The sequence below is a fragment of the Brassica oleracea genome, chromosome C3 (assembly GCF_000695525.1).
Source record: "Brassica oleracea var. oleracea cultivar TO1000 chromosome C3, BOL, whole genome shotgun sequence".
NCBI lineage: Eukaryota > Viridiplantae > Streptophyta > Magnoliopsida > Brassicales > Brassicaceae > Brassica > Brassica oleracea.
The window spans coordinates 9493278-9514822 of record NC_027750.1 but is presented as its reverse complement, the minus strand read 5'-3'; the positions used below and the strand labels follow the sequence as shown (position 1 = coordinate 9514822).

General features: G+C 28.6%; 1 protein-coding gene across 1 annotated transcript; it reads left to right on the top strand.

The window, feature by feature from the left end:
* Positions 1–8034: 8034 nt before the first annotated feature.
* On the top strand, positions 8035–9037 carry LOC106331347 (ethylene-responsive transcription factor 15-like). The gene has a single exon (XM_013769681.1). It carries the CDS (start codon positions 8136–8138, stop codon positions 8835–8837), a length of 702 nt encoding a protein of 233 aa, XP_013625135.1. The 5' UTR covers positions 8035–8135; the 3' UTR covers positions 8838–9037.
* The last annotated feature ends 12508 nt before the right edge of the window (positions 9038–21545 follow it).

The window sequence follows — 21545 nt, the reverse complement described above, 5'->3', positions numbered from 1 at the left end:
AATTTGTACTTCCTTGCCACCTTTGGAGAGATGTCTAGCTTCCCATGTATTGACTCTTGAGTTGAGCCGATCCTAAACATATGCAAAGACCTGTTTCTTGGATCCCCAAAGCTTCTTTGGCATCCCGAGATACATACCCAAACCTCCTTCCTTGTTAATTCCAGTCAACCTTTTCAGGTCTTGTTTAGTGGACGTTATGACCTTAGAACCGAACATAACTGAAGATTTTTCTTTATTCAGTTGTTGTCCTGAGGCGTAACCATAGACATCAATAATTCTCATTAGCTCTTGGCATTGGCTAGGCTCCGTTTTACAAAAGAAGAGATTGTCGTCAGCGAAGAGTAAGTGAGAAACCGCCGGTCATGATCGAGCGATCTTTAGACCCGTGATCTTCTATGTATTCTCAGCCTCTCGAATTTGAGAGATTAAGACTTCTGTACAAAGGATGAATAAGAATGGCGATAAAGGATCGCCCTGCCGGAGACCTCGGGAAGGAACTATGCTGCCTCTGGCATCACCATTAATTAGTACTTTATATGACACCGATGAGACACAGTTCATGATCAAATGTATCCACTTCTGGTCAAAACCCATCTTTCCCATTAAGGCTTCGAGAAAGCCCCATTCTACTCTGTCATACGCTTTGCTCATGTCTATCTTGATAGCGATATATTTAGATTTGCAGCTCTGATTCGTCTTTAAGGCATGGAACATTTCCTGAGCAACCAATATGTTGTCGGTTATTAACCGTCGGGCCACAAAGGCTGATTGAGTTTCAGAGATTAGATCAGGGAGGATCCGTTTGAGACGACTCGGTAGTATCTTTTAGATGATCTTGTAGCTGATGTTGCATAGGCTGATGGAGCGAAACTCCGTCATAGCTACCGGTCTTGCAGTCTTAGGGATCAAACATATATTTGTCTGATTAATCCTTTCATCAAACTCCCCCGTCTCGAAGAAACCTCGGACCATATTGATGACATCTTTCCCTACAACATTCTAGAACCATTGATAAAATAAGCTTGTCATCCCATCGGGTCCAGGCGCTTTCTCTGGATTGATTGCAAAAACAGCGTCTCTTATCTCTGCGTGACTGGGCCTGTCAAAATGGCGTTCATGTCATCTGTCACGGACGCATAGATAAGGGTATATGTTCCCTTATACCTTTGTTGATGCTTTCTAAGATTTCTCTTCCGCTAGATACGATAGACTACCACTTGAAAAAGTAAGCGAATGAGAACTTGATCCATAGGAGTAGAAGCTCCTACACGCACTAAACTGAACATATGTGACCAATCTGGATTAATTCTCTTTCCTATGAATTTGCCTGCGATTCGGTCCCAGATAATATAGGCATAGGGAAACGCGAAAAATAGGTGATCACGAGTCTCATCTTTTGTTTACCATAGATCCCAAAGAAAAATATGGCTTTTCAAGAGTATATATATATATATATATATATACAGCCAGTGGCAAATCAAAGACTAATTTAACTGGAGATTTTTTTTTTTTGAAAATATTACAATATCATTCTAAAACCAAAAAAATGACACGTTAGATGTATATTATACAGTTATATATCATTTAAAAATTATCGTCATTGTTTTATCAATAACAAAAATATTCTTATTTTATAACTAATATCAAACAAAGCTTATCTCTTTCCATTTACATAAACTATTTATAAACTCTATTCAACACCCAACAATAAATACTTAAATAATTTCTTACACTGACTTGTGTGATAATTTTCTTTATAAAATAGAAAATTCATGATACACAAAAATATCTTTATACAAATGATACTTATAGAGTAATTTAATTCAAAAAATAAAAATAACTGGAGAAATGAACAAGTTAATAAATAAGAACTAGAGATAACTGATTATAAAATATTGTGATTTTAAGATGTAAGAAAAATTAATGGGTGTAGTTATATAATATCAGATTTTTATATTATTTAATATTGATTCTTTTTGGAAAAATAATAGTGGTTGATTTAATGTATGTTTAAATTTCTGGTGGGGGGTGAGTGGGAAAATAAAACAATAATTATAAAATACATTCCGTTGGAATTTTGGAGCGTCGGCCCCAACCCTATAAACAATAGATCAGCCCTATAAACATTAGCAAATATTCATATGGCTTAGATTTGCGTTTAGGATAAACTAAAGTTGATGAAATCAAATACAGGACCCCGCTAAATATCGATTTCTGAAAGGTAGAGATTAAAATAACAAATCTTTCTCAACAACTTGATCAGTTATTATTTTTGCCACCTGGAATTAAATATCACTAACTGTTTAGTACACCAATAGTCAGTATTTTTATAATCTTCAAAGAAAAAACGTATCTAATGCTATAAACTGGACTGACTATCAAATAAACAGCGTTGAATCTATTAATTTTTATCCTAAATTTACTGGGTGGGGGGGGGGGGCATGCATGTTTGAGGCTTTCCTGTATATAAATCATTGACCTACAAGAACGATAGCATGGGAAATTAGGTTTTATAACCATAATGAAAAAAATACTAATTAGTTAGATGTTCAATTTCCCTACTAGCATAATACGGAGTTTTTTTTACTAAAAAAATATAGTAATAATATGAAACTAGATGTTTTGCCCATACATGAAGACATAATTTTCTTACAAATATTTATTAGTTCAAATCAAATCGACACGATAAGCTAATATTTATGTCTTCAAAAAAATTAAATCAAACATAAAATTATTCATATTTGATCAAGTTTTTCATTTAAAACACTCAAAAATTAAAAATATTTTAGAAAATATCTTTATACAAATATTTTTACTTGATTATTATTGGATTATAAATTGTTGTATATCTTAATTAAAAAATTATAATAAAAAAATATTATTTCAAGATAACAACACAATATATAAAAATTATATGACCTTTTTAAAATATGATATTATTAATATATATAAATTCATTAAGATAACGACATGATATATAAGAATTATCTTTAAGAAAAAATATATATAATATTATTAATATAAAATCGTTTATAGTTATAAAAATTTATTTATAAAATTCATTAAGTATTATTATGAAATTATTTCGCAAATAATAATATATATTTACCCTTGACCTTATAAGCAGGGTTGGATTGGAGTCCGACCGTTGGGCATGATAAAGTGACCGTATACCTAAATTTTAAAATAAAAGGGTATTAAACATAGTCTTTAATACATCATTTTTCTTATTAAATGATCATTTTTTCGTGTTCATGCACGAATATAAATATTTACAACGTAAATATATCATAATAATAACCAACTAGATTTTAATCCGCGTTTTTGAAACTCGGGATATTGGTGGATTTATTTGTAGAACTTGATAAAAATGCAATATTGTTTTATGTCATATTTTAAAACAGTTTTGGTATGTTGTATGCACCCGTAATATAATTATTATTTTTTCAATAAACATGTTGAAAATTATAATTTTGTAATTTTTTAAAGATTTCATTGTAATTAATCATTTTAAATATTAGTGTGAGCGAGACACATAGAAAAAATGACTTCTCAAATCTTAATATTATAGAAATTTACTATTGCATCGCTTATTTTGTATAGTATCTTATTTTTAAGTATACAAGTCGGATTACTAAATTAGAGCATGTTTATTGCAGGTCTCTTAGATTGAGGTTCTTAGCGTAATATAAGATACAATTTCTTAGTTTTTAACTAAAAAAACTAAGAGACGTATCTTAAATAAGAGATATAAGAGACGTCTCTTAGTTTTTTTAGTTAAAAATTAAGAGGCCATATCTTATATTACGATAAGAACTTTAACCTAAAAAACCTACAATAAACATGGTCTTAGATTCCAGTGGTCCACTGCCACAGCCACTAGTTCCAATTTAAAATAGATGTACATAATCATTTTAAAATCTAGATTTTATTTTGCTTATGTATCAATCCTTGATATTTAGATTTTAATTTGCTTCTGTGGTCAAAAGCAATATATGAACGAAGAATGGAATTCGAAACAATAAACGATGGATGGGGGTTGAGACAAAGAGACATAAACAAGACTAGTGATGATGATTCTAGAAAATCAGGCTGATTTTATAAAAGCTCTAGGACAAAAAAGTAAAAGAATTAGTTTGCAGTACTGTATTTGTCTATGAATTTAGGGTTTGAATAGCCTATGTATTTTAAAATATTGTATTAAATATGGTTTTGTTTTCAGAAATTACCATGAACATTATTACTGAAAAGTTAAGAAGTGGGATTTAAATGATTTATGAACCCCTGCTAAAGTTTTAGGAACACCTAATATCTCTCTCTGAAACATAGATTTTGTTTTCAAATATTTAAAACTTTATATCTTAAAATTGTTTTTATTACATCCTTGTTTATATGGTCAATAACGTTCGCACGTCAGAGGCTTAGAGCCGTATTAGTCTCTGATATAACGTTTTTTTTTTGGAATATAGTGTCTATTTTTCCACATGCTGCATTTGGTAATTTGATTTTTTAGCTATTCACTAAATGTATGTACATCTGCTATTAAGATTATCGATATTAACATTCAACGCTTAAAGTTTTTAATCTTTAATATCGCTCACAAATTCAACGCATATTCAACTTTTATCCTATACAATTATTTAATAAAAATCAACATCCTATCTATTAATTAATAATTATTTTTTCTATATTTAATTTAATAAACATATTTTCCATTTATAAAAATAAAATAATAAAATTTTGTACAAAAAATGAAAAAACTAATGATTTAATTTTTAATAAATTTGATTTTAATAGTTAAAAATAATGAATATATTAAAATATTAAAAAAATTACACATTGTGCCGGTGTTCTCCAATTTTTTTTTTATTTAACATGATAAATCCTTTCTAACACCAAATAATTCAAGATATTAATTTTCAATATGTTCATTGTGATAATTTAACTGCTGAATTTTTATTTAAAATTTCCTTTATAGCTAGTCTAATGAACATTAGGGCTGGACACGGATCGGATATCCAAATTTTTGAAGGTATTTGTGATTTGCTTCGTATGTTACGGATATCTAATTTTTCGATTTGTTTTGCTTCGGAAAAATACGGATATCCGGAAAAACGGATATCCGGAAAATAAATAGATATTTACGGATATTTATGAATACTTACGGATATCCCATCCGCTTTGATTAATACAAATAATCTTTAAAATTCAATACGAATTTATTTTTTTAATATATTTTTTGCATGATATAAAAAATAAAAACTAAAAGAAATAGTGAAACTACATATTTTGTAAATTTTAAACTTAGTTAACAATTATAATAACACAAAACTTAAGAAAAAAGTTATAATTGTTTTATAATTTTTTCTCTTATTTTTCATGTAATACTTTTATATAAGTAATAATGTGAATAGAATTTGTCAAATCATATGTTATAATAATAATTATATAAACTTATACATTTAAAACATTAAATATAATCAATATGTACATGTATTTATATATTTCTGGATCGGAGTGGATATCCGCTTCTTAAAATTTTGATATTTGTGATTTGCTTCGACTTTAACGGATATTAATTTTTAGTATTTGCTTTGCTTCGGAAATCTACGGATATCCGGAAATTTTGAATCGAATCGAAATGAATAACGAATGAAATCAAATTTAACGGTAGATAAAATGTCAAGCTCCAATGAACATAATTTGAATGCTGATTAGATAAACTCATGCGACGGCAAACCGCACGTCGCGTCTCTACCAAGGTATTATTTAAATCTGTAAAATCAAATCGTATATTATTGAAACATGCCATTGCCACCTCATACAAAAATATCAAGGGTCCCATATTTACAACAAGATTTCTTATTAGAAAAATAAATCATACAAAAATAAATATCCTGATAAAGCTAAACCATGTGCTTAGATGGTTTCCACCCCTAGAAATTAAGAAAACACAGACCACTAGACAGTGAACACCTACTAATTCATATACTATATCGGATATAAAAATGTTGCTATGTATAAAAGGTTGAAGATTACATTAGAACAATTTATAAGAAAAAGGATGGTCCTTAAATCAATATGGATGAATTATGTTATCCTGTCACTGCATGGATGAACATGTTAAGGTCATTTAGACGTTGAGGCCAAACATCAATGACTTTTAATGGACTAAAAACATCTTTATTTTGTCTCGCCTGCCTCCATCGTGACACCGTTAGTGAAAGTTTCTCAAATAAAAAATTTCACCAGATATAATAATATTTTAATATAATTTTTTTCCAAAGTGTAGAAGATCCATATAAAAATATTTTAATGTAAAAAATTACAACGGATTGTTCTCAATTGGTGAAGATGGTTTCAAAACCAGAAGAATGACCAGCTTTTGTAAATTATTCGGAAGATGACCAGCTTTTACAATTTATTTAGAAGATGTCAAGATCCTGAAAGAGAGTTTTATATCTTGAAAAAAAATTCTAAACGACTTGAGTTTCAAAAAAAAAACAAATTGATTTTGATATTAAAAATTAAAACTTTTTATAATAATTTAAGAATATCCACGATGTAAATGCTTTGTAAAAAATATTTTAAAAAGATTTTCTTATGAATTTTGAAGATTTTTTTAATTGTATTAAAAATTTATAAGTATTATGATTAAAATAAAAAAGTGTGAATATTAAAGGATGATTATAGTATTGAAATTTAATGTTATAGAGAGAATAATTAATTAATGAACTAAATCGAATAGGAAAATATGGATATTAAATAATGGCAAAATTGAATATTTCACTATTTTTTAATTTACATGAAAATATTATTAAAACTCTTTATTAAATCGAACCACTAAACTAATGATTTGAATCTAAAATTGGTGACGTAAACCTAATTTCGATGTGTTAGAGGATGAACATTTTAATTTTTCTAGTTATAATAATATATTTAAATAAATATTAAAAAATTATCAAAATATCACTTTTATAATATTATTTTTTATGTTTACCTTAATCATTTTTATCCTCACTTTTAAAGAGGGAAAACACATTTATAATCTTAAGATTAACTAATTTAGACTTAAAGTTTAAAATTGAGAGGGTGGTATAAGATTTTTGGAATTTGGAGTTTATGGTTCTAATAAATATATAATTAAATAATTAAAAATTTTAATTTAAAAAAAAATAGTTTCAAAATGAATTTTCTGATTTCAAAAAGAATTTTTGACAAAAAAAGTTTAAGAAAAATTTGAATTTTTTATAAAAAACGAATTTGAAAAAGTACAATTCAAAAACATAAAAATATTTTTTAATTTTTAATTTTTTATTTGCTTAAATAATTTTTTATTATATATAAAAAGTAAGGATATCAAAGTTTTTTTTTTCTTTTTAATGAATAATGTATTTTTAAACATGTCTATTTGGTGATGATAAATATGAATATTGATACCAGCAAAGTGATAAATACGAAAATTTCCCCTAAATATTTTCCTAGAAAAATTAACGATTTATTAATTCAGAGTATATGGGAACATTTTGTATATATTATATATATGAAGATTTATTTTATATATATATATCAATATTTATATAACTCATAAATTGTTGTTGTATGCTTTAAGCCTGTAACTAAGTTATGGTTTATGAAACATCCACGTGCCTTTTCTATTCAACTCTCTCAGACTTTTTAGTTACTTAACACTGCTCGGAAGACAAGAAACGAGTCTCACATTCAAAGCTCCTGCCACATCACAGTTGATCTCATCTATTTTGTTCTTTTCTCGCCGCCTAACGTCACCCCTTGTAAATGATATCGTGCCACGTGGAAATATATATCATCCACTTCTTTTTTTCTCGAATAATGTTACATCCTTGTGAAGTCGAGTTTTTTCCTTAAATACATTTGGAAAAATATATACCAGTCTTGTGGTTGGTCCTCATTCGATTGTATAAAATAAATTTATTAGTTTTTAAAGGCCATATTTGTCTACACGACCTATGAGGATTTTAGCAATAAAATATCATCCACTTTCAAATATCTAATAAATTTAATGTCCCTATATATAACGGATTAAGTTTTGAATAATTAAAGTTATTGCCAGAACAAAAAGAGAACGAAAAAAAGAATATTCTCAATCTACCACCATGTATTCCTCTTCGAGTTCTTGGAGCTCATCACAAGAATCATTCTTGTGGAACGAAAGTTCGTTTTTAGATCAATCCTTCTTTTGCCCTGCTCATAATTACTCTGATGACTTCTTCTCATTTGAGTCTCCGGAGATGATGATAAAAGAAGAAACCCAAAACGACGACGTTTCAAACTCCGAGGGAGAAGAAAAGATTGGTACTGTCGATGAAGAGAAGTCATACAGAGGAGTGAGGAAGAGGCCATGGGGAAAATTTGCTGCGGAGATAAGAGATTCTACTAGGAACGGGATTAGGGTTTGGCTCGGGACGTTTGATAAAGCCGAGGAAGCAGCTCTTGCTTACGACCAAGCGGCTTACGCAACAAAAGGATCTCTTGCTGTACTCAACTTCCCCGTGGAAGTGGTCAAAGAGTCGCTCAAGAAAATGGAGAGTGTGAATCTTGAAGATGGAGGGTCTCCGGTCATGGCCTTGAAGAGAAAACATTCGCTTAGAAACCGGCCTAGAGGGAAAAAGCGATCTTCTAATTCTTCTTCTGCTTCTTCTTGTAATTCTTGTTCTTATTCATCTTCTTCCTCTTCTTCGTCTTCATCATCAAGAAGTAACAAGCAGAGTGTTGTGAAGCAAGAAAGTGGTACACTTGTGGTTTTTGAAGATTTAGGTGCTGAATATTTAGAACAACTACTTATGAGCTCATGCTGATCTTGTAAATGATTCCAGCTATAGCAATCATTAAATTTTAATCTTGCGGTAGTTTTGAGATTCGTTTGTTCATTCTGTAATTTCTTTGGTTCTCTTACTTTTCCTTTGTTGTATCCAAAAGAAATTATTGGAAGAGATGCGATGATGATGGTGATGTTGAACTGTATAAAAAACTCTATTATTGCATTAGAGCACACGCAAGGGTGAGATTCATCGGAGTCTTTAGCGGCAAGGGTATTTCTGATTAATTTTAGATATTTTGGATTTTTATTTAAAAAAAAAAAAGATAGACCATTCACGGGTCGCCATGTAATCGTGAGGACCCGCAAATAGTGCAAGTATTCACTAAAAAAGAGTTCTTATTTAGGAATTTTAAGAGTTGAATCTTTAGCTTTTGGTGAGGTCCACTGATTATTTAATTATTTTTTCTCTAAGGATTCCCACTTAAGGATTCCCGTTGCGCATGCTCTTATATCGCTGGAAAGCGTGTGTAATAATTTCTTAAATATTTATATCGATGGTGATAGGTGATGTTTTATATATAGAATTATAGACTAATATATCTTAATTTCTTTAATATTTTTGTTCGTGCTTTAATATATTCTCAGTTTTTCTTACACGCGTAAAATATATTTGATGATACAAAAAAATATTATATTAATATTAAGTGTCTATATATATATCAAATAAGTCATTCCTATCAGTCAAATGAATCTTAATTAAAATCTATCAAGTCAATAAAAAGAAATTGATAAGATATATAACTATAAAGTTCTTTTGTGGGTCAGATAATTCGATTACATCTATAAAGGTATGATCCTATTATATTGGGTAAATGTTATATCATTATATATATATGTAAATTATAAACTAGTTAATTAAGTGACCCTAGTGAGGATTAGAAATGATTATAAAATATATTTTTATTTTTAGAGAAGTAATTAAAGTTTTAATAGAATAATATTTCAAGTTGTCAAGAGATTAGAAATGATCATAAAACAATCCTGATTTAGTAAAATAAATCATCATATTATCTTATTGTTCATTCCCAATTTTTTAGTTGATCATCAACACCTTATCCTTTAACTTCATTTAACAATAATGCTTCACACAAAATATCAAAAACAGTACCATCATCAATTATTATAAAAAGCTAAATCGACAAAACTAGTAAAAATAAAAAATAAAGTAAAAATAAAAATAAAATGAACAAACCATGACTGTACCATATAAGAAAAATTCTAAATTAATATTCAAACTACCGAGGCACTGTGATAGGTCTGGGTATAAAAACAACATCCACATCATAAGCTATATTAAATGTAAACAGTAAGTTCATACTTTTATATTGTGGGTTATCACAAAAAAAAAGTTCATACTTTTATATTGTCGGCCGAAATGTTAAGTTTAATATACTTGATCTTTGTGATAAATTACCAGTTGTAAGAAAAAATGTTAAGTTATAAATGCTTTTCTCACAAGTTTAGCCAATGCCAAAGGCAATAATACTGGATCCCCCTAACACAACAAAAAGAAATTGACTTATCTAAAACTGAAACAATATACACTACGACTCTGACTGTTTAGTTGTTTTAGAGTGAAAAATTTAATCCAAAATTAAAGTTACTCCAAGTTTCAGTTCAAAACTCACTAACCAAATGAAATATCAGTTTTGACATTACTCTCTTTACTATTGAATCAACTAGAAGAGTAAACTAAATATTCTAGGTGTTGCTAGAGTTAACTTTTTTTTATTTCCTCATTTTTACCATTTTGTTTTTCACTCTTTTCCGCCTTTTTGCTGTTTTACTTTAAATTCTACCGATCACACTCTATTAAGTATTTTAAATTTATATACATTGATAGTTTCCTTTAAAAGCTCACCAGCTAACTAGAACGTAAAAGAATTAGTAACACCTTTTAAGGAATTTAGCTATTTTTAGTATGACCAGAGACAATTAGAAACACACATGTTGCAGTTTGATCATGCAATATATGTTTCTAGCAAAGAGAGTGAGATTGCTTGAGAAGACGAAAAAGTAGATCCCACATCCAAAAATGAAATACTAATATATTCTCATTTATTTTATTTTATGTCAAAGGGTTAGGGATTTCGAACTATCTATTTTATCAAACATTATAGCCCAACCACAGGCAGGTTATAATAAGAGAGCATCACCTGTAATCGATGTTAAAACTGTTGTAGTTTAATTTACATGATTAGGCTTATAGATGTCCAATCTGAAACATGAAACTGAGCTTATACAATTGTCACAGAACATGAAACTGTGTTTACACAACAACACCAAGATTCTAATGTCATCGAATGATTACCATTACCTTTGTCAACAGAGGTAAAATTATACCACAGGCAGGTTAAATTTCATTAGATTACCATATTACGTTTGTCAACAGAGACCCATTTACCTAAATTCGGTCGTTCGCGTAGGGATTCAAGATCAACCTCCGTCGGATCAGCAGCTTGAGTTTCGTAGTCAACCCCTTGAAGCTCCCTCCTAAACCTTAGTAGCGTAAAGCATCTTCGGACCCTTAAGTGTACACTAACCCATTTAAGTTTTGGACCGATTCGAGAAAAGATAGATCGTCTTTTTTTCGTTCTTGAAAATGGGCCAAATTTTGTTTATAGGCCCATTATTGAATAAGCAACAAAATCCGATTGGTAAGACATAGAAAGGAACAACTTTTGTGTCTCTCATCATCAGTTCCACTGATGCATACCACACATTTATTAGTATTGGTTACTGGAGCAAAAGGACTCGGTCGAAGGATATTTGTCCACCACATGGTGAATTTCTCATTAAGGCTTAACTTAACGGATACGTCGATGTTGCAATGAGAAAGTCCATGCATGTTTTCCTTATATCTTTTGAACGGTTAATTCACCGTTTCTTTATGTCTCAGATTGGAAAGCTATTATAAGTGTTAGCGAGGGAAAGTCTCTTCATGAAAATGTGAAGCCGTCTCAGGTGCAAAAACTAAAAGAAGTGTTTGTAGAAGAAAAGTTTCTACTGAGTCAAGGCAAATCATGGACCTATATATATGGTCTGAGAGCAAGATGCATTGCGAGGGTGCTTAGTTGCAACGTATGCCAAGTCAATGAGAAAGATATACAATGACCCTGATGATATAATGTTGCAAGACGCATATGACAAAATGAACGATGTCTTTAATCCATTTTTGTATCAAGTACAGGCTAAAGGATGGTGGTATACCGATAGATTTCTGGATGGCACGGGGACAAGATTCGCTAGGTAGCTTTGAGTTTCAGGTAAAGTTTTTCAAGTGTACACATAAGAAGAAGTCTTTGTCCAGATCATGAACCACAATCTAGTGCTTGAAGACTATGGTCAAGATTGTTAGGTGAAACCAAAGCATTGTGGAAAAAAGTTTAAAAGTACGGTTCTTGTCCTGGTTTGTACTTTTAAAAGGGCCACTGTAGTTCTACATATATTATCATAAATTCAATCGTAGTTGAATACGTTTGATGAAAATATACTTTTCTAAGCGAAAAGTTTATATCACTTTGTGTTAAAAAAAAAAATTTTCATGGTCAAATCATGTGTACTGGCTATTTTTTTTTCTTCAGACCTGGACTCTTTAATCTTGATTTGGGATTTTTATAAGTAATTAATATATGTATTGCCTTCTACTGAATCCTAATTTGAGAAACTAAATCATTAAAACTAATTTATACACAGGACGGTCCTGAGATTTTAGGGATTACGATTTAATAAAAATTTCAATAATTTGGAAACCTAAATTTTTCTTTTTTACAAATTTAGGGGTTTATGTATATATAATATTTTTCAAAATTTTAATGGATTCAAGGCGAATGTTACGTTAGGCTTGGCTACCATGTTTATACGCGGCTCTGTAGTCTCGAATGTTGGGTTAGAAACAAATCCTACTCCATGAAGCAGAGACAGTTAAAGAATAGGAAATTCCACAAAAGAAAAAAAAAACTCAGCAATCAATGCATGCGATATTAAGAGGTTGTACTTGTATCGTCTACTCTTATTTAAATTTGGACCTCTCTATAAATCACAAATGTATTATAACTCATGTTCTAAAAATCGGCCGCCTAGCCGCTTGAGCGCTATGCGTCACTCTTCTGTTTCGATTTATGCTAATCGGTTTAAAAAATTGGATATCCGATTTTCTCTGCCCAGACCGCCTAAATGACCGCCTAGCCGCCTAATCTATTTTTTAATTATTTTTTTATTTTATTTTTAATAATATTTTATTTATTTATTTGATCTAAAATTTTATAAATATCATTTATATTCATAATTTTGATAAAAATTACACTATATTAAGTTTATATATTCTATTTTTGTATTTTATACAATCTTAAACATGAAAATGTATTAATGTTATACACAATTAAAGATTACCATGTTTTATAACATAGTAAACAATCTAAAAATTTCGCCCGCATAATTTCCGATTAATTCCCGATTTTCTCTTTAGACGCTAGGCCCAACCCGACCGCCCGACTAGCCCATAGCGCGTTCCCGAACAGGGATTATAAATAGCTAATAGAAGATTTAGACTCTTTCATGCATTTTGGTGTGTAAATCATCCTTCTAAGATATTTGGGACTGGATATTTCTTTTATGATTTAAAAGTTCAAGTCCGTACGTGATTGTATTTCTTTTCTTTTATTTATTTTTGTAACTGTTGATGTCTGAAACGAGACTTAAATAATATTCATAGGACTGGAACCTGAAGTTTTCTACATGACTTGTAAGCATGTTCTAAAAATCGCTAGGCGGTAACCAGGCGCTTTATAGAGGATTAGCGACTAGGCGGATTATTCGAGGCCTAGGCGAGACCTAGACGTTAGCAAATTATTGATTTATTTTATATATTTTATACATTTATATGACATATTTTAGTTTTTAAGTTTAATTATAAAATTATTGTGATGAATTATCAAAATTAGATATACAAAACATAAGAAGGTACACAAATTTATAGATTTGTAATAATATTATTGCTTAATTTAACATATATACACAATTTTAGATCGATTTTAACCAATTTTAATCGATTTAGAACATTTTAAATCAATTTGAATCATATAAATCGGTAAAAATCGGATTTAAAAAAAATCATTTCGGATAGGACCGAGTTGCCGCTTAGGCGGGGGCCTAGGCGCCGCCTAGACAGATTTTTATAACTCTGATTGTAAGGCATAACTTCATTTTGCCTAACCATGCAAATGGCAATTTAGATAGATTTCGTTTGACATAAATTGGTACATGTAAGTCTACAACCTTCGAAATCATTTAGTTTTTGATTATATTTTTTTTGAAACATTTAGTTTTTGATATTGAAAGAGCTTAACTAGTAGACCAACGCATGGTTGATGTTTAGCGCAGATATATAATTTTCTTTTGCATACCTGAGATAAACCCTAGGGAGAAAGAAGAAGATTAAACCAATTACATTTCTCATACGTCATCAACTGCGTCAGTTTGGGGTTCATCTTTTCAATTTTTTATTATTAAATTTTTTTTTTTGATTAAAAAAAAAAAAAAACTAGACCAATCACGGTCCACCATGATATGTGGGGTCCGCGCTACAGTGTTGAACTTTAAGAGAGAAAGGTTCAGCCGATGGAGCTTTAGGAGAGATAGGTTCATGTGATTGAATTATTTTATTATTTTTTTTCTTGATTTTTATGTGAACTCCCCTATATAAACCCTCGGTGCGGATGCTCTAGGCATAGCTGATTGGACCGTTTTCAGTATGATAATCACTAACGGTCTAAAATATTAAATGATGAAAAATAAATAAATATAAAAGAGTAAGTTTTTATAATGCGTCTTTCCTTTTTGACATGCATGGTAGCAAGTAGCCAGGACCGGCCCTGGGCCAAGCCCAATGAAACATTCGCCTTGGACCCCCAAAAATTTTGATTTTTTTTTATATATAAATAGGTCCCCAATTTGTAAAAAAAAAATTTTTAGGCCCCCAAATTTTTAAAACCTTTACTAAATGGTCTTGGGCCTCCAAACTCTCAGGACCGGCCCTGCAAGTAGCAACTAATAAAACTCAGCCGTCCCGGAGATTTATAAAGAAGAAGCGGCAAAATTAGTAATTATTATATTGGATATTGGACCCAGTAAAATCTACATTTCGTTAGGTCAAAATCCATTTGTACGTTGATTTGAATTTATCAAATAATTAAACAACACTTGCATTACAAAACATGGAACACCACAACTGGACTAGTGTTTGTTTTAAGAGAAGATAAACCCGCATTGTATTATTTAAAAAAATACGGGAAATTGAAAAATGGAAGATCTTAGTAATGATGAGAATAGATGTCAATGATCTTGTTTTGTTTTGATCTTTCTTTTTTAATGTTATGAGTTTAGACTAAATACATTTAATCTGTAACACTATTCAAAGTTGCTTTCGACAGAGACAAACAAATAGTTTAAAGTAAGAGTTGAAGGTGATGTATGCGCAATTAAAACCCATAGGAAAGTTAATAACCATGTAATTATTAGAAGTTATCAATAACGTCCAAATATTTTGATTCATATTGTGATATCATGGTTTTGATTACTTTACTTAATATGACACACCACTAGAAATATATGGTTCAACTAGATGATAATATTTTTTTATATGCGCGGAGTGAGTTTTTATACTAATATTTGTTCGGTTTTAATATTTTGTATCACTACAATCTTTATCGATATAAAATGATGAAAACAAATATTGGTCTCTCAAATAAATCATATACCTAAGAGTTACGAGGTCCGTCGATTTTGGTTCAAGTGGTTTGGATTTTTAAATTTTTGGTATTATGCTCTTAAGTTCGGATTTTACTAGTTATCAGATTCGGTTCAGTTTCTTCCGGATCCGGTCTAGATCGAATTACAACCAATATCCGAAATCGTCTCAAAATATATTTTTTAAACCTCAAAAATTGACAAAAATGTCAAAATATTTAAATTATTCATAAATCTAATTAAAACTATATAAAATATATAAATTAACTAAAAGATATTAAAAAAATAAATAAAACAAACTACAAAAATATTTAAATAATATAAAATATCTAAATTACTTTGACATATAAAAACATTAACATATTATACTAATTTTGGATATCTTCGAATCATAGTTCGGTTCATATTATAATCAAACCCCAACGTACTAAGATCATAAGTTCTGTTCGGAAAAATTATAATAGCTGTATTGGGTTATGGAGAAACAAATATTATACGAATGATCAAATCTCTCATTCTTCGAACAAACTCAAAAGAAGGTGATTGAAATCTTTTCATGACATTTCATTAAAAGATTTTTTGAAATAAATATTAAAACTAAATTATTTAAAAACTGTATTTTTGAGATTGCAAGGATCAAAACCAATACCTTTTGTTAATTTACAATCATGTTTTTAGTAAATAAATCAAAATAATCATTTTATTTATTTTATATGGTATATAATTAAACGTTAGTGATATTGACATAAATATATATATAGTGCCTAATATAATAAATTTAGTTCATAAAAATGTTGTAAGACTTATATAAACTATAATATATATAACGTATATGTATAATTCTTTACATATATAAATATATATATGCATATAACATATCGAATTATATATTCGTTCCTAAAAATATTGGTATTTGTGATTTGCTTGTTTTTGGATATTGTATTTTAATATTTGATTTGCTTCGTTGAGTTACGGATATTCAGATTTTTTGATTCAAATCAAAACGGGTAATGAATCTAATCAAAATGGATAATGGATCAAATTTTTTATTCGAATCAAAAAAATCCAGAGTTTTATTAAAACCATGCGTGTGAATTTTATATTAAAAGATGCACAAAATACATAGTGTGAACACATTTATGAATATAGTGTGAACGCGTTAGCATATTTATTATCAAATCATTGTGAAGCTGTCATGTGTCCATTTTAATGTGAATGCATTTAATACAATGCTTCTCCTTTAATATATAAGAGATATTTCGAAGAACATGCGGTGAACTATTTATTTTACAAATTCACTGGTTTCCTGGATTCAAAATTTCTATTTAATTATAAATACTTTAGAAATATAGGTTCATATGAGAAAGATGTAGATACCAAGTCATCGTTAAAATAAGAAGAGTTGGAAAAACAAGAAACAAATGGGAAGTGACCAAATCATTTTTCCACCTTTTTTTTGTGTAATATTAATTTAGGGTCCTAAATTTTATCTATTTAAAAAATTGTCACTTAAATTTAGACTATTTCAATTTTGTTACTATAATGGACCCTTTCAAGTTGATAGATCCCCTATATATTATTTGAGAAGCATTACAACTTTTTTTGTAGCCACATGTCATCATTTGGATGATTCTTAAAATCATTAGAGAAATATGTTGGTCCATCAAATTAGATAATAAGTTTTTTTATTAAACTAACAATAAATTCATCATTAATGTATTTTATTATTTCCTTAATAAAATTTACGGAATTGCCTAATGTAGCTAAAGTATATATGACAATTAATGATTTTGAATAATAAAGATTTGATAAAAAAATAGTGTATCTTCTATTATATTTGTTTAATTTTATACTATTAAATAAATTAAACAACCACAATAACCATATAATAAAAATTTAGATTTTTATGTACATGTTATATTTTGAATTTTTACAAATGGCTATAAATTACTAAAACTGTTAAAAGTCTCACATTCAAATTTTATGATCCATGGTTTAAAATTTTTGTTATGACAAAATGTAAATGATTACAAAAATTATATAAGTAAAAAAACTAATTTAATTAATTAATTAGATTAATATATATCGTTTTAAATTAAACTATAAACCATATAAAATACAATATTTTAGTTTCAAAATTTATCTTGAACAATTTTTTTGATAAAAGTTTTGAACGATCATTGACAACTTATTTTTTTTTAAATTAAAAATTACTATTAATCCTACAATAAAAATTTTGTTATCAATAATTTAAATTTTTTTCTATAAAAGATACAAATGATCAAAAAAAACTATATGAGTAGAAATCATCATTTAATAGACATTAATATTAGAAATATACTAAAATATATTATCTATGTTAGTATCATTTAAATTTAATTACATATCCTATCAAATATAAAAAAAAATATTTTTTGGATTAATAAAATTTATTTATATGTGTGCACCAGTTTAATTATATATTTAATAGTTACTGGCTTTTAATTATTTAATATATATTTATTATTTCATAATATGTAAAAATATTTAATACATAAAATAATTTATATATATAATGTTGATCCCGCGCAAGGCGCGGATCTTAACCTAGTTTTATATTATTAGACGCAACAAAGTAAATACAACCAGACAACTTAAACTAAACCAACGTCCTCTATTAAACCTAAACCGATCTCTTAATCAGAAATTAAACTATAATTAAACCAAGGGTTATCTACTATTATTTTAACCATATATACAAAAACTCTTATTGGACTTCATGGTAGTATAGACGATCGTCTTTGCTTCTCTTCGGTTCATAAACTGCAACATAACAAAATCTGGTTATTTAATACTTTTGTCCATCTTTCATCAACGTTAACATTCTAACAAATATTATACTATAGTTATATTAACATGAACACAAAGGTGAAATGAATTTCTTTTCTGATACACTTATAAGAACGTGTCATTATGAACACAAGATTGTTTTTCGTTTATCATAGCACAACATGCCATTCATACACGTATATTAAATAATATTTATTAATATATATTAATTAGATGTATTTTGTATATTAACTAATATTCATTTCTAATAATTTTGTACATACCATTGTTATCTTAAAAATAAGATTCTAACTATATTAAAAATAGATTTGTTCAAATCTAAACTAAATGGTCTTGCAAACAAAATAACCACTAACAACTTAATTCAGTTTGTTTATATATAATACATTAAAATTTAATACAAAATCTAAATTTAAATTTAAGAGAAATAATATATCAATTATATTCAACATTATTATCTAATCTATTAAATATTAAATATTATATTTTGTGCACTAACACTATATACAACGCGTATTACAATGTATAATATGAATCATATACATTATAAACTAACACCATATATATAACACATATTACAACATATAATATGAAACACTATACATAATAAATTAATGACAAATATATAAATATTATATACATATATTATATGCCACAAAATATATAATATCAATTTTGATTAAATAATATCCGCACATAGCGCATGTCCGTATCTAGTGGAGTATATGTTAAAAAAATACTTAGTCGTTAACAACCTAGTTGTGATGTTTTAAAGATTTTTTTTTTCTAAAACAAAATAAAGACATGATTTTTGGCTGTCCCATAATAAGGCAAAGCAACTAAATAAATAGAATCAAGGTGGATATATCGAAGAAATAAACTCTTTCCCCGAAAAAGAGAATATCATAGTACCGAAGAAATTATTTAATTGTGTTGTTGTTTCAAATGCATGTAGTTCAAGTTCGCGGTTAAAGATAACACGAACTTTTAACATTTGTTTTTTTGCAAAATGTTATTTGTAAAAAAAAAACATCTACTGTGAGTTATGTATAATCAAAGTTCAAACGCAATGAAAACGTTAACAAGGCGTAATTATGCAAAGAGACGACGCTAATTTAGTCGTACTCATATATAGAGATTCTTCACATGCATATCCTCTTTACAATGATGAATTATTGAAACATACATCACGTAGATTAAAATATTTAAGCATAAATGTGTTAATATAACTAACTCTCGACAAGAGAAGAGTCTCACATTTGATGATCAAGATAATCGATTTGTTATCACCACAATTATTCTTAGAATTCTTAAAGAAATATGTTGGTCCATCTAAATATATAATAAATTTTTTTTTTTTTTTGATAACCGTAGTGTGATCCCAAAGGCTTTCTATGCCAAAGGACTGATCACTATGAGGTCCGCAGGATCCGCGTTTTCTTACCACTTAAGACGCCTGGGTGGCCATGGAGAATCGAACCCAGGACGGTACCCGTGTTCATATATAATTTCTTTTAACCAAGTGGTAATAAGCTTTTTATTAAACTAACCATAAATTAATTATCAATATTCTCAATTCTTTCCTTAAATAAAAATTTACGGAATTGCCTAATGTGGCTAAAGTATATATGACAATTAATAATTTTGAATCATAAAGATTTGATACAAATTAGTGCATTATCTATCATTTTTGTTTAACTTTAAGTTATTAAAATAAATAAAACAATCACATTAATCATATAATAAAAAATTATATTTTTCCGTATATGTTATATTTTTAACTTTTTAAAAAGTTTCACATTGAAATTTTTATGATCCATGATTTTTTTTTATGACAAGATACAAATTATTACAAAATTATGGAAGTAGAAAGTCTCATATATATATATATATATATATTAATATCTTTTAATTAATCTATATACCATAAAAAATACATAAATATTTTAATTTTGAAATTTGTTTTGAACAATTTTTTTCTGATAAAATCTTTGAACAAATACTCATAACTTAATATTTAAAATTTGCATTGAATGTTTATAAAAATTATAAATTACTAAAACTTTCAAAAACATTGCACAATGAAAATTTGTTATTAGCGATTTATTTTTTTTGTTATAAAAGATTCAAATAAGTAGAACGCATCATTTAACAATATATCAATATTAAAATATACTATTTAGGGTTTTTTTGCAAATTTGACTCAAAACTCAAAGTCAAACACAAAACTAACATCTCCTTCTTTTTTATTTTTTTTTGCTCTATTCACCCCAAATGTTCACATTATTTACGAAAATGCCATTAATTTTTTTTTCTTTTCGAAAATGGTTTTTTTACTCTCTCAACCTCATCATCTTCAAGTATTTACAAGATTGTCATTGCCATCAAAACCCCAACCACAATGAACAACCAATTTGAAGCTCTTAATGCATCTAAAATCAATTTACACTCTCTCTTTCTCACTTGTTATGAACTAAAAACAACATCTCTTTCACTTTGGCTCCATATTCATCCAAAAAACTCAAGCTTTTGATTCAAAGTTTTTTATGGTTGATAGAGCCATTCAAGCATACTATTCTTGGTGGGTTACTTTCGTTTGAGGTTCTGGGTGGTTGGAGAAGACTCTGTGTGCTAAGGAAGTTTTTTTTTTGATCAACGTGTGCTAAGGAAGTCATCTCACTAGTTTAAGGTATGAAATTGGAATTTTTTTCCAGATTTGTTCAACAAGACGCCTCTGAAAGAATGCGCACTAGGGTTTCCTCTCAGATCTTAAATAGAGGAAGCGGCAGATTTGTTCAACAAGACGCCTCTGAAAGAATGCGCACTAGGGTTTCCTCTCAGATCTTAAATAGAGGAAGCGGCTGTGAGAACGGTGGTGAGAACGGCGGTAATAACGGCAGAGAGATAACCGGCGGTGAGAACGATGGATTAGAGAGAATCGACGGAAATCGCCCTTGAGAGAAACGGCGTTAGGGTTTTCTTAATTTCGCGAAAAAGTGAATAAAAAAACACCTTATATATGTCCGGTAAATAATCCGGTTAGGTTTAAAAGTACATTGTAAAATTAAAGGTTCGGTCCGGTTTGGACGACTTACTAGTAAGTCGTCTG

Excerpts from the sequence above, each read along its gene's own strand:
- LOC106331347 (XM_013769681.1), top strand. The coding sequence starts at position 8,136 with ATGTATTCCTCTTCGAGTTCTTGGAGCTCATCACAAGAATCATTCTTG.